We start from the raw sequence: 12775 nt of genomic DNA, 5'->3' as shown, positions 1-12775 counted from the left end.
ACATACAGAAATATAACTTAGTGTTATATGGTATTTAACAAATATAAACTTTTATTAACAGTAGTATATCTCTTTGAAATGACAAGTTCATTTCATAAGGTCTTACAGTTGTGTGAAAAGCAGTGTTTTGTTTGGCCTGTTCTGGGTAACAAGGATTCCACCAATTTTATTGAGTATTTCAAGTTTGGATTTGCTGGTGAACTCCTGAAGAACAACATTTTCCAAGAATGGCTTCTAAGCATGGTTGTAAACACAGATGAAAACATATTTCCATATCACTCCCATGGTCTTACAGCAACAAATATTATCAAAGGTAATACTTTTGCTAAACTACTGTATTAGACTAGTTTAAGTTAGAATGAAGGGATGGACATTAAATAGCCCTTGCACTGCATTTATCCACAATCTATTTTTTTCACTGGCCCTGCATTTAAAATGAGCCCTCTAGTAGTAGACTTCAAGATAGCCTATGATTCAGTTAGGAGGGAAGTACCCATGAAACTAGTTAGGCTGATTAAAATGTGTTTAAACAAAAAATATGGTAAAGTAGGTAAACATTTTTCTGATAATTTTCCTATCCAGAATGGTCTGAAACAAAGAGATGTATTATCGCCACTCCTTTTCAACTTTGCTCTAGAATATGCCATTAGGAAGGTCCAGGAGAACCAGGAGGGACTGAAATTAAACAGGACACATCAGCTTTTGGTCTATGCTGATGGTGTGAATCTAATATTATAATAATATTATAATATAGATGCAGTAGAGAAAAACACATAAACTTTAATTGACCCTAGTAAGGAGGTTGGTCTAGATGTAAACACAGAGAAAACTAAGTATATGTTGCTGTGTCATCACCAAAATGCAGGGCAAAATCATGACATTAAATAGGAAACAGATGTTTTGAAAATGTAGCACAGTTCAGATATTTGGGAATGACAATAACAAACCAAAATCTGGTTGAGGAGGAAATTAAGGGGAGATTGAACTCGGGTAACACTTGCTACCACTCAGTCCAGAACCTTTTGTCTTCTCGTCTGTTGTCCAAAAATAAAAATTAGAATATACAAAACTATAATTGTGCCTGTGGTTCTGTATGGGTGTGAAACTTGGTTCTCTGACATTAAGGGAGGAACATAGACTAAGGGTGTTTGAGAACAGGGTATTGAGAATATTTGGACCGAAGAGAAATGAAGTGACAGGAAGTTGGAGAAAACTGCATAATGAGGAGCTTCATAACTTGTACTCTTCTCCAGGTATAATTAGAATGGTCAAGTCAAGGAGGATGAGATGGGCAGGTCATGTAGCATGAATGGGGGAGAAGAGGAATGCTTATAGGCAGTGCTTGAGGTGGAATGAAAATAGAACCGGGATGCCATCCCACCGCATCCCGCCCCACCCCAAGCCCTGGGTATTGTACATTGCATTTACTGCCAAAGAAGTAACGGGATGCTTTTAAGCCATTTAGAAAAGAACCGGGATGCCATCCCGCCCCACCTCAAGCCCTGCTTATAGAATATTGGTGGGAAAGCCAGATGGAAAGCGACCACTTGGAAGGCCAAGGCATAGGTAGGTAGACAATATTAAAATGGATCTTAGGGAGATAGGATGGGATGGTATGGATTAGATTACTGTGGCTCAGGATAGGGACCAGTGGAGGGCTCTCTTGAACATGGTAATGAACCTTCGGGTTCCATAAAATGCTGGAAAATTCTTGAGTAGCTGCACAATTGACGGCTTCTCAAGAAAGGCTCAGCTTCGTGAGTGAGTGAATGATTGCATAACGGGTCAAACCTAATTTGGACATAAGTTAAGAGTGACTGTATAAGAACCACATGATGATGGCCAGAAATAGTGGCTGAAACATGTTGTAATTGTAGAAACTTGTAGAACATATATTGTGAGACTGAAACTGAATAGAAGACCCAACATGATGCTAAAATACAGTATTACTATTTATATTTTAGATTTGAGTGAACCTTTTTTGTATGTGAAGAAGCTTAGCAATTCACAGTTGCCATTTGGAATTGCTGAGGCAAAACAAGAAATCAGAGGCTCTGCAAATGGCACAGGCCAGGAGGAGACAAGATACTTCCAGCCTCTGCAGCACACAGTGCTTTGGTCATGCATATTTGCTCGGCCAGGGAATGCCATGCAACGTTTTTACCAGTGGCAGCATCAGAGAAAAATATGGTGGAGAAAGGTAACATGAACACATTTTCTGTGAATCCCATCATCTGATGAACTGAAGTTAACTCTGTTCCAGTAGTCGTGCTAAGTGATTTGCTGTTGCCACTCTATCTGCAATGTAATGTTCTCTTACAGATGTCACTCAGAATGAAGGAAACTTCAAGTGTATCTTGTTGAAATTCGGTAGAGTCAAAATACACACTGATTGTTGGTTGTTTTTTGCTTGCACTCTACAAATTATGTTTTGAGTTTACTGTAAACTCTTAACTAGTCTGGTTACAGTTAATCTAGATGTCAAATAATCCAGATCAGAATACACAAAATGAATAATGATGTTCACAGTTGAGTACATACTTTAAAAGACACATGGCACTTAGAAAGGCATATGAGTCACTTACCTGTTCCGACAAAACTTTACAGTTTCTTCAAAGCTGCATTATTGCCTTCAGAAACAAGTACAAATTCTGTCTTCTATCGATGAATAAATGTATTGTCTTTTTTTGTAGTTTTTAAATATAGGCTTTACAGTGATGTATATTTATTTATTTTTATCAGCACTATTTATATCATTAAGTTTTCCATTTATTTGTGTTCTAATTGTTCTTGTCTTTTAGGGTTACTTTTGCTTCACTAATCTGATTATTGCTTAATCTATATGACCTCTGCCCCTAGTTACTCCAGATTAGCAAGGGCTTATTGTAATGAGTTCAAATGGCTGCTCGTGCAGGTAAAATTGCATTGTGGGAGCATGATATAAAATGTGTAGGTAGGATATTTCTGCTACCTTAGTGTTCCATTTTATGTCTGCTTTGTCTGTTGTGGAATCTTGTGTCAATATGCAGGAGACAATTTTAGGAGTTACCGAGTTCATGTCAGGAGCCAGGAGGGCTCAGATGGTATAGTGACTGGCTGTGGGCTGGATGGCATAGGAATCAGTGTTCCATTCCTAGCAAGGTCTAGAGATTTTTCTTTTCCCCTCATCTTCCAGACTAGTTCAAGGGCCCACCCAGTCTTCCTTCTAGTGAGTGCTGGGAGTGCTTTCCCTGTGGGTAAAGTAGCCAGGGTGTGAAACTGGCCAGTCAACTTCGTCTAATGCCAAGGTTAAAAATATGTAGAAGTATTCCTCTACTCCTTCATATGTCTTCATGGCATAGTGTGTAATTACTTAAGTACAGGGTCACATTAATTTTACATTTACCAAATTCATATCTCAACCAGGTAAGCAGTTGTCATGAAAGAGGTTTCTTCATTTTCCTTAGCATCTCCCTGTGAGATTTAAGTGCCAAGTCCAGCTTCATTGTTTGAATCAAGTCCCTAAATTCACACCCCTCTCCTCCTCATCTAACATTGTTTCTGTTTTAGATGGATCTGTTGACCAGAGGTCTCCAGTCTCTCTTTTTTCCCCCCACAGTCTTCTGTTCTTGATTTCTTACCAGCTTTTTTTTTCTCTTCTTGACATCTTCCAGCACATGGCTAACTGATCTTGTTTTGGGGTCATCCCATAGGCCAGTTTCCTTTAAATGCTAATTCTAATTCTGTTCTCACTATCCTTATTCTATCAATTTCTTTTGATATGGTTGAAACATTGTAATCATTTACCTTCTACCACTGTTAACATATTTTGAATTCCAACTACAACTCTAAAAAATTGGTTCCTAATTTCATCCCTTATTATTTCTCCCTCAGTTATCACCAAAATCCACTTTAATGTCCCATTTATGCCTGGGTCACCCAGGTGATCTTTTTATTTGAGATTTCTATGTATTTCTCACTGCCCCTGTACTATATGTTCCATCCTATAATCAAATCTAATACAGACCATGAAAAATAAGAAGCTATAAAATGTAAGTCAGTATAATGACAGTCACTCACAAGAAGGTGGGAGCAGTGAAACTTCATGTGTATTAATTGTACGTTAGGTTGTATATGATGTCAACATGATTATCTTGTTCTTGTGTAGTGATTTGGAAAGGATAATAGTGATTATGTTATTAGCCATACACGATTCATATTTATTTTATCATATAGCAGAGATATAATGTAATAACTGGAATATTTGTTGTGTTGAATGTAGCATAGTTCTTACATATTATATATTGTCTGTGACACACAACAGGATGCAACCTATGAAGAAAAAAAAGTATGCCCCCATGTTACAGAAGGGATATATTCTGGAAAAAGTGTCTGTAAAATGAAATTCCATAGAGTGAACCGTGTTTTTCCATTGACTCCCATGTTAAAGGGGAAGTTGGCTTTCTATGGAAACTGCATTGGTCCAGAGTTGTCATGAAGACACACTTTTCTACCCATCAGGATTAACAGTAGATGCAGTTTCCATGCTCTTTTGAGTATGCTGCTTGCATCTGAACTTAGTGGTCTCTTTCCATACATCTTTCATAAGGGTCATACACTGAACACCGCAAAATTAAGATGGAATACCAGCCACCTCCTTACAGCACTGATACATATGCATTAGCTGGCCAATGGCTAGCGACATAGCCTGCTACATCATCAATCCATGGATATATATGTTCTTAGTTTCTTAACAAATAATCGTTTCTTTAAAAAAAGCAGTAGTTCTGGCTGAATTTGTTGTTGTTGTTTCACATTTTATATATAAAAAAGAGTCAATTTTTATTCTAGATCTCCATAAGGTTGAATTTATGGTCCGTATTATGAATTTAATGGTCATGTTTGGTAATATATGGAAGCATGAAATTCCATAAGCAAATGTCTGTAACACAGGGGCACACTGTACATAATGTTCTCCACCAACCCCAAAATAGCAGTGTGGAATAGAGAAGTCTAGACATAACTAACCTGAAGATATCTGTGTGCATGACGGGATACTCATTTCAATTGATTTCAGTTCTCGGCATCTCCAGGAAGATTTCTGCTTACTGATATCCAGAGTGGACCTGATGGTCAGGTGGTCGAGATTAAGGCTGAGTTTCCATGGGGATCTGAAACAGTGGAGACAGTACGTTTCTTGGGAGCTAAAGTTTTTGAAAATGTTGAAGGCAAAGAACGAGAATTATTTGAGGTATACTGTAGCTTTATATATTCAATTGTTAAGTAAGCACCCACCATTATTGCATACCACTCTCAAGTTATGTAAAATTGAATTATTGGTACCTCTTTAGTAGTTCAACATATTTCTTTCAATTTCATATCTGAGGTTCTCACATCAGTGAATATAAAGACAGCTATCATCTGCAATATGACACTGTGTAGACTGGTAGATAGTTCCCAACATTTCAGATGAACCACAGCTTCCATCTTCTTCCACCCTGTAGATGACAGCAGGTTGCTTCAAAGCTTGGTGACTTCCTACCAGACTACACAGTGTCACACCCTGGAAGAGCGTAATCTTATATTTCTTTTAAATTTGAAGATCATGTTGTAATGCTATATAGTACAAAATTGGTATGATATTGCCTCCATCTTCAGGGTAAGAAAGTAAGCCATGTAATAAACCAGCAGAATCAAGCAGAAAACCTTACTTTCTGCTCTGTCCGATCTACACAGCTTTACAACCTGGAAGATGCTATATTCTTCATCATCACTGCCGTTAGAACCTCAAATCCACCATCTTTTAAAATTGTTTGTATATATTTATGAACCTCCCCATAAGAAGTGTTTTAAATTTGATCACTGATTTTTCCTTATGCTCCATTTTGGTACTGTGCATATAATTAAGACAATAATATTGTGACGTGTTGGGTGTATAACATGACAAATAATTTCATGCCTTATTGGATATAGCGAATTTTATTCCACACTCGCTCATACAATCACACAGTTTACAATCTCACAGCTGCTGCTATCTGCAGTATTACAATTACTTGACTGAATACTCTTCCCTGGCCAACTTGTAACTCGTAACTAACTTGAATAGTCTTCGCTGCTCCTTATTTAGCCCCATTATGGACAACACAGAAAACAGTTACGTAATAGGCACCGCTGTTGTCTGACGCTGTGTTTGATAGAGGAGGCTGCTTAACTTTATTGGCTGTGTACAATTACATGAAATCTGTTTGATCATTTTGCTGACTTGAAAGGAAGTGATACTGTTGTACATTAATTGTACCATTAGAAGTTTTCTAAATGTATGAAGTTTTGTGTTTTAGAAATTTCAAGGAACTTAATTTAAATGTAATTCAGTACAAAGATTCATATAATTTTAAATTTGGAGCATTATTACAAAATCAGTTAAAGACATGTGCTGGCATACAGGTCTGAAATATCACACAACTGTATATCAGTTGTCCCTAAGCTTAATTAAGCACCACACTGTGAAAATATGAAGGGACAAGGAAGTATATATCCACACATTCATGTCTGTAGGCACATACAGTTTATGCATATGGATGTTGATTCCACATTAACATGGTTGCTTGTCTGAGAAAGTCTCATTACATACAGTTGCTGTGGAAGCTTCAAATCATGTATACCTGAACTAGTTTACATAACTACATTGCATCTTACCTGAGGGACTACTGTGCCTCACAGTGTGAAGAAAAATTGGTCTAGAGCATTATAATTGTGGCTTATATTTAAATGTAAACATGAATATTAATGCAGAGGAATTAAACAGTTAATAAGCACATCTTTTTTCCAGGCAAGGGATGGACGGAAGAAAGTGATGCCCCATGTTATTGACAGCACTATCAGTCTGGAGGGCAGTGTATTAACATTTGTTTGTGATGCATATGATGAGCCATTATTTCTGGGGGTGCCTCGCCAAATGCTGAGGTTTCATCGCAAGTTGGCTCCATATAAAGCAAGCTTTTCTGCTTCTTCCTCTAGTATGTGTGCATGTAGCTATGTAGATACAGAGTCTCAGAAGTATATTCACTTTTTTGTTACCTCCTTTCTGTCTAATGTTTGCCTGGGCCCTTTTAATGCCACCATCTTGCACTGACCAACCCTATTCCCTTCCCTCCTACTCCTGTGTTCACATCCTCATTTTCCCATGCGCTGTATTCCTCAACCCTGAGAGTGGAGGCAGCAGGTTCCTCTGAAATGTTGGTGTATACCGTACTACATGACTTAGAACCCAGAAGACAGTATTCTACACATTTACTGCCATGATAACCTCAAATCATAGGCCTTGCATCTGCCCCCCCCCCAGCCTTTTGAAATAAATTCAGAAATGAATAAAGAAGGAAATATACCAAATATTAATAACAAAAATTGAAGTTGTTAAAAATATTCTATTCTGAATACTCTAGAGTGATTAGTAAAAGTAGTAGTAAAATGTTTTAAACAGAAGTTTGTATAGATTCTAAAGAGATCTGATGTCAGTGTATGACACTCAGGATTACCAGATTTTTGGACTTTATTCGTTGTCTGGTATTCGAAAGAACACAGAAGAACGCAACATTTCGGAAACTGGATCTGCTTCCATCCTCTGGTGGGTGGGTGGGGGGTGGGGGGACATCTACTCTGTTGGGTCTGTTAGAAAGAGCTGAGGACAGAAACAGATCCACCAGACAATGGACAAAGTCCAGAAACCCAGTAATCATGAGTAAGTTTTATATAAATTATCTGTTCCTCATCATCCACCCTGTGTTTTAAAATAAAATATTGCAACACACATTAAAGTAATTGTAGCCTTTATCTTGTTCTGGAACATTCTTTTAAAGTTTGCCACAGTCTTGATTCTATTTGTTTTAGTGTACCCTACTGCACTATTCTGTCGTAGCATTCACTAGCTTGTGTCTGATAGTGCAGAAGTCACTACATGCTTTTCACGGCACATATTTTAAGTGCAGGCTGAGTGGACTCATTAGTTTTACACACTTACATTCTGGCACAGTCTATTCTTGAATCGCCACGCAGGACCTCACCCAACATCAGTGTCTAGAATAATCTGTGAGGGGGGGGACACACATCTCTTTTTGTATGGCGGCAGGCATAACTACTAGCAGGTGGACCCATCTACCTCCTACGCTGAGTCCACATGATAATATTGATTCAATATACATTGTTGCCTCATACCTTGTTCTTCATTAATATTTTAAGCATATTAATGGAAACAGTTGATAATGATATCTGTTAAATTGACAAAATGTGCTGAACTGGTGGTGGTGATGATGTCATCATCATTTCCAGTATTTGGACTGTTGAGACCTGTTACGAGTATTACAAAACAGAATTCCTCTGTCGTTTCAGAGATCTTCCCAAGCTGTCAGCATGTTCTTTCCAAGTTCTTATTTTTTGAATTTGTAGTTAAAGTTAAAATAAACTTATAGTTGACCCTGCATCATTCCATGCCATGAAGAAATATTGGAGGAATGGAGGTGTAGCTCCACAAATTCTTAATATCAACATTAGGTGGAGGTGAATGTATCAGCTTCACTATTTGGCCAATTTACTCGTGGGAAGGAACCCATCAAGCGGTAGGCTGGATGGGACACAGACCTGGCCTGACGGCTGTGAAAATGGGAAGTCTTGCCTGTGCTGGGAACTGAAACTTGGTTCCTCAGTTGTTCAGCCTATAACTGTCATTACTGTACTGTCACCAGAATTTTTAGGTCTCTTATAATTTCATTATTCCATTTACTGTCCGAAAAGGCATGTCCCGAAGACCTACACATAAAATCCATTTCTGCTGATATTAGTCTTCTGTCATAAATTCTTACTCTCATCATTCATTCCATACGATAATGTTTTTCTAGCAAATGCCTTACAAATTTATATTTCTCTGTGTCTAGAGAGTAATGATGGTTTCAAGATCTGATTTATAATTCCTAATATTTTGACACAATTTACTATTTTTACATTCAAATCATTTTCTCCTTCATATAATCAGGATAGTTCAGTTGATGTAGCAACTAGGCTGTGAACTGGACACCTGGGAAGTCAAGATTTGATGACTGGCGGGGGTAAGCTTCTTTTTTGCAGCATCGAGACCATCTCTGGGACCCACCCCACCTGCTCTCCAGCGGATACTGGGGTTGTTTCTCGGAGAGTGAAGTGGTTGTAGCATGAAACTGACCACTCACCTCCAATTAGTGCCAAGAATACGAATGTTTGGGGCTATATCTCCACTCTCCCATGCATCTTCAATGGCCTTGTGCTTAATTAGGCACAAGGACAACTTTATCTTTACCTTTACTTTCAGGATATATTATATCTGAAATACCTAAAAGCATTAATTTGTTCCAGTATCTTATCATTAATGTATATCTTGCTTTTGACAGGTTCCAGGCTGGGTACAGTAAAGCAGTAAGGTAAAGTTGTCCCTGTGCTTAATTAATTAAGCACTATGCCATGAAGTCATATGGAGGAGTGGATGTATATTTCCATATTTTCTTGATCTTGGCACTAACTGGAGGTGAGTGGTCAGGTTCACGCCCTGGCTACTTTACCCCCAGGGAAAGAGTCCGCGGTACCCATCGAATAGTAGGTTGGGTGGACCCCAGAGCCAGTCTTGATGACTTGGAGAAGAAAGAATTCTTGACCATACCAGGACTCAAACTCAAACCCCTTGGTCATCCAGTCCGTAGCCAGTCACTATACCAACTATGCTATCCCGGCCCCCTAACAGTAAATCAGTAACTGGAAAAAATGAATGCAAAATATACCGTAGTTAAACAACTTTGCTCTTTTTTGTGCAGCTGCATCAGTAGGGGTAGAACTCAGTCAGTTAGCCCTATACCTGACAAAACAGCTGAGGAGTGTCGGAATTTCAACTCTCTTATTACCAGATATAACCAAGAAGTCTTTGGAATCACAATTTTCCCGCAACGATGAGCTGGGTATTCCCTACACTGTTGTGCTCAGTGATGCATCTCTGAAGACTGGAATTATTGGTCTTCGAAGCAGAGACACTACACTCAAGGTGAGCGTTGTATTGTATTGTATTTATTACATGTTCCAGCACATCCGTACATGGCCGAAGCAATTGGCTGCAGAACCTGTCACACCACAAGCTTGCTAAATCAGCAAATAGTCAACAGAACAATGCATATAAACCCACAACAATAAAGTGAGCATATGTAACCCTACACATCACTGCAACTACATAACCTACCATGTGTATATAAAATATAATACAAAATTGGAACATATATGTGACAATAGGTAAAATAATGGGTCATAGCTAAACACGCAACTATCCCTAATTAAAATATTCATATATGGGACATACGTCAAGGCTCGAATATCACTGTCTTCTGAGTTGTGATGCCATGTATTCTGATAGGCCATTACCAACATTTTAGGGGAATGTCCCTCCATCTGGAAGGTAGAAGATTCCTGAAGATGGAGGCAGCAGTCTTCCAAAATGTAGACAATTTACCGCATGGCATCACATCTTAGATCATATACTTAATAGTTACCATCACGAGAACCTTAATTTCACTTATCCTGTAGCTGTCTACTGTTATTGCTATGTGATACACCAGATTTTAGCTCCAGAGATGCAAAACTAATGCTGCATAAAATTATTTTTATTATTTACACTTATTTATTTAATTTACTTACTTACATTTTAAAGTAAAATAAGTAAAGTAAAGCTATCCCTGTACCAGGCCGTGAAGGCCCATAGCGTTGTGAGACGTTGAGGGTCCCACATTATCCAGACAATTGGCGGAAGGTCGTAGGTTCAAGTCCTGATGAGGTCATTAGATTTTTTTCAAATTACCTAATCTTTCCAGCTGCATTGTGGCCCTGGGGTCAATGCAGCCTCTACATAGAACTGAGTACCAGGAATTAATTAAATAATTTTCCTGGGGAGTAAAGCGCGGCCGGCGCGTAAGGCTGACAACCTTACTGCCATCTTTGAGCCGATTGTCTAGATAATGTGGGACCCTCAATGTCTGACAACCCTATGGGCCTTCACGGCCTGGTACAGGGATAGCTTTACTTTACTTTACTTACATTTTAAAACTTTTTATTCAAGGCAACAAATTCTTGATGCTTTATTTCTTATTAACGTTTTCAGGAACAAAATTGACTGTTGTTTTATTATGGATACTGTTGGTCTCTGTGTACCCACTAAGCAAATTAGAGACTTTTCCACTTTCAACATTAGAAATGTTTTGAGACTTAGCCCTTCAACAAGGTGCTTCACAGCTGCAAACAACATCTGAAAATATCTGAACATTTTCAATAAACATAACATCTCCCTTGAGGATACAATTTCCTTTGCTTAATCTTGTTGAGTTATATCACCTTTTTACCTGTATTGTTTTATTACCTTTAGAATCATGCCAGAATTGGTCAAAATAGGTGCAGTGAAATGGAAATGTATAAAGAACAAACAGACATACATTTGAGATATGACATGGGAAGGGTTGTCAGTGGCCCTATATGATAAGATGCCTCATTCTTCATTTCCAGGAACAAGTTCATGTAACTGGCTTGAAAACGTACATGGAGAAGCTGCTGAAGAATTACTGACATCGAAACAAGGCAGTATTTACGCGTAGCAGAATGGAAAAATGGAAATATTTCAATGAGAATCGCAACACATGTTTACTATGATATCATACATTCTTCTTCCATTGCATACATGACATGTACTGCTTCATAGAGAGCCTATGACAAATTTTTATAAAATACAGTGTGCCCCCAAGTTACACATATTTGGATTATGGAATTTTACCATTATGCAAATTATAAGACATGGGAGATACTCAGTTTGAATTTTGCCTGGGAAATCATTTGTCCTGAGTGAAGTTATGTGTGATTATCCTCAGTTCCTCAAGGCAAATGATAGGACAATACTTTGTAGGTCATTACACTTCCTTCCTTTCTTCCTGTAAAAGAACCCCCCCCCCCTAGAAATGTCCATAAAATTCACAATACAGACAATTTGGGACTGTGAAATATATTACCCTTATGTATGGATAGAGGCCATCAGCTTGAAGTGCATGTAGATTTTTAGGTTTATTTTTGTATACTTTGGTATTCATGATTGGTTAATAAGTGTGGTTTATTACAAGTGTGACTACTGTTACGTCGTGGTGACAGGGGGCGTGGAGGTGTCCCGCGCTGTCACCAGGTATAGTATGCTGCCACCATCTTGTTATGTCAAGAAAACTCCAGTAAACTTATCGATCGCTTATGTCACTAGTCCTGGCTTTAACTCTCAATTCGCCGAAGCTTTGGGAGGTGCTGGAGTCATCAGGGAAGAGGGTAACACTTGAGGGGAGGCTAAGTTCAATTTACATCACAGCACATTTCTATCCTACTCTATTTCCCTATGTCGCTATATGCATAATATATACACACTTTGCTGACGTTTGTCGGTTCGCATTACATTTGATCACAACCCTGTAGTACACACATTAGTTCGATCCTGTCACCCTGATATTGGGTATTCAATACCTCTATCTCTCTTTCTCAGTAAACCTAGTCCATCTAGTCTTCACTTTCTCTCCCTGGGGTTTGCACTTTAATATTTTCACACTTAATGTTCATGGCTTATATGAGGTAAGTCTACTTACGTGAGCTGAGGAAACAGGCGCTCGCCATCACCCTCTCGGTCATAGCCTTCGGCTGAACTCTGTATCAAGTAATAATATTAAAAAGTCAAAGTCAAAAGTTTTTCAATTGATTCCTCTATAGTTTATGT

The 12775-nt window shown here is 38.3% G+C and overlaps 1 protein-coding gene across 1 annotated transcript; it reads left to right on the top strand.

Annotated features, from left to right (window-relative positions):
• The first annotated feature begins 5 nt into the window (after nucleotides 1–5).
• LOC111863123 (DNA polymerase subunit gamma-2, mitochondrial) lies at nucleotides 6–11779 on the top strand. The gene is made up of 6 exons (XM_023849157.2): nucleotides 6–313; nucleotides 1965–2200; nucleotides 5057–5230; nucleotides 6809–6995; nucleotides 9813–10036; nucleotides 11539–11779. Exons 1-6 carry the CDS (start codon nucleotides 28–30, stop codon nucleotides 11596–11598), a joined length of 1167 nt encoding a protein of 388 aa, XP_023704925.1. The 5' UTR covers nucleotides 6–27; the 3' UTR covers nucleotides 11599–11779.
• The last annotated feature ends 996 nt before the right edge of the window (nucleotides 11780–12775 follow it).

This window comes from Cryptotermes secundus, unplaced genomic scaffold, assembly GCF_002891405.2.
Source record: "Cryptotermes secundus unplaced genomic scaffold, Csec_1.0 scaffold4992, whole genome shotgun sequence".
Lineage (NCBI taxonomy): Eukaryota > Metazoa > Arthropoda > Insecta > Blattodea > Kalotermitidae > Cryptotermes > Cryptotermes secundus.
The sequence above is the reverse complement of the archived record's forward strand: the minus strand, read 5'-3'. Positions and strand labels throughout refer to the sequence as shown.